General features: G+C 49.8%; 1 protein-coding gene across 2 annotated transcripts in view; it reads left to right on the top strand.

The window, feature by feature from the left end:
- The window catches only part of ABCC1 (ATP-binding cassette, sub-family C (CFTR/MRP), member 1), a 131,144-nt gene that overhangs the window by 110,883 nt on the left and 18,028 nt on the right, over positions 1-2,233 (top strand). For both annotated transcript variants that reach the window (XM_010839896.1, XM_010839897.1), the window contains one exon: positions 781-988. In XM_010839896.1, the coding sequence (XP_010838198.1) occupies positions 781-988 (208 nt within the window). The remainder of the gene's footprint in view (positions 1-780; positions 989-2,233) is intronic.

Raw genomic sequence — 2,233 nt, forward strand, 5'->3', positions numbered from 1 at the left:
AAGATACCCGGAGTCTGCCAAATCCACAGCACGCAGGTTGGGTGTCAGGCTGACCCAGAGCGCACTGCACCCAGCCGTGGTGTGCAGCTGTGCTTTGAGTGACCACGTGTAAATTACACGGTGTTCAGAGGACTGAGGGTATGGGGAGTAGATGTGACACTTGGTCATGGTTGCTAGGCAACATGTCCCATCTTCCCATTTTCTTCAAACTCTTCGATGCCTTCCTGATAGTCCTGGAGTAAAACCTAATCCTGTCCAGGATCTCTCGGGTCCTGTGTGGTGCAGCCACTCCCTGTTCTCCAGCTGTACTGTGCTCCAGCTATCCTTGCCTCCTTTCTGCTTCCCTCCTACCTCAGGGCCTTTGCACGTGTTTGTCCCTGTGCCTGGAATGCTTTTTTATTTTTAATTTTCCCCTGGTTAATTCTTTGATGTCCCTTCCTTATGGAAACCTCCTTTGATTTCTCTCCACCCTGGGTTAAGTCAGGATACCCAGTTATACATTCCTGTGGAATCATGTGCCACTTCCAGCCCTTCTCTGGGATTATACATTTATCTGAGCAGTTATTTGATGAAAGCCTGTGTCAGTGCTGAACTGGAAGTTCCATGAGGGCAGAAACCTTTGCTTCTGCTGATTTCTTTGCCAAGTAACTAAGGGGAAAGGGATTGTAGGCTTGAGAATAGGTGGGGGCTGTGGACTGCACAGGGTCTGTTGAGGCTGCTGACCTTGGGTAGGCATGGCTGGGGGTGTGTTCTGTAAGATGCCTTCTCTCCTGGTCTCAGGTCAAGCTCTCCGTGTACTGGGACTACATGAAGGCGATTGGACTTTTCATCTCCTTTCTGAGCATCTTCCTTTTCCTGTGTAACCACGTGGCTTCCCTGGTCTCTAACTATTGGCTCAGTCTCTGGACGGATGACCCCATTGTCAACGGGACCCAGGAGCACACGCAAGTCCGGCTGAGTGTCTATGGAGCCCTGGGCATTTCACAAGGTGAGCCTCCCTTGCCCCTCACCTGCTGTTGGCACTTGGAGCCACTTCCATTTCTTGTTAATAGAATCAGATCCCCCAACTTGTCAGGGTTTAGACCCACCAACCAAGCCAAATACACATGAACACGAACTATCACATAATAGACACTCAGATATTTGTAGAATGAACGTTTCTCGAATGCTCTGTTTCGTGTGGCTCTAGGAGACAGAGGGGAAGGGAGCTCCACCGTGCCTATTTTGCAGATGAGTTAAGTTGAGAAACAGAAGGTGATTAAGGACCTTGCCCCTCATTTTTCTGGCAGGGTGATGGAGTTTCTGTGAAGTCCTATTTGTGGACTTTTGCCTTCTGCCCAAAGATGGGAATTAGTTTCTACTTGTGGTTCGTAACGCAGGCAGTGCTACCCTCACGTCTAGAAATACTTAGAGTTTAGTCATATCTAGAGATACTTGGAGTTGGCACAACTTCCCCACGGGGGCAGGTGCTGCTGGGATCTAGAGGCCAGATGTTGCTAGACGTCCTGCAGTGCCCAGCGTGGCCTCCACAATGGAGGATGGTGCAGCCTCAGAGGTTAACAGGGAGGATGCTGAGAAATCCTCTGTATACCCTTCCTGTGGTCCCGCAAAGATCCCCAGACACAGCAGCATTACCAGTGATAGCTAACGTTGACAGCACTTACTTGGTGTCTGGTTCTGTTGTAAACACTTCACGGTGTTTTATTTTACTTTTGCAGCAGTCACATGAGGTAGGAGCTCATTTTTCTTTGTTTTAGAGATGCAGAAACTGAGGCCCAGAAGGGTTTAGTAAGTTGCCCAAAGTCACACAGCTTATTCGTGGCAGAGCTGGCACTGAGCAAGGTAGTGTGGCTCAGAGCCCACCCTCTTCTTCCTGAGGGCAAAGGAGTTCACTCACCTGAGCTTCAGTTGAGCTTCCCTGGTGGCTTAGCTGGTAAAGAATCCGCCTGCAATGCGGAAGACCTGGGTTCAATCTCTGGGTTGGGAAGATTCCCTTGGAGAAGGGAGAGGCTACCCACGCCAGTATTCTTCCATATTGTAACATGGGTACTAATAGAACATACACAGGGTCCTCAAAAGGATTAGATGCACATAAAAGACACGGTGAGTTTTGCACATAGTATGTGCTGGGTTAATAATAGCCACCATTGTGGTTGTTACTAGAAGCTGGGAGTCCAGGCTGCTTTGTCCACACGGTCACATGGCTCCTTGCCCCTGCCCCCGCCCGGGCCCT

Source organism: Bison bison, unplaced genomic scaffold (assembly GCF_000754665.1).
Source record: "Bison bison bison isolate TAMUID 2011002044 unplaced genomic scaffold, Bison_UMD1.0 scf7180017864135, whole genome shotgun sequence".
NCBI lineage: Eukaryota > Metazoa > Chordata > Mammalia > Artiodactyla > Bovidae > Bison > Bison bison.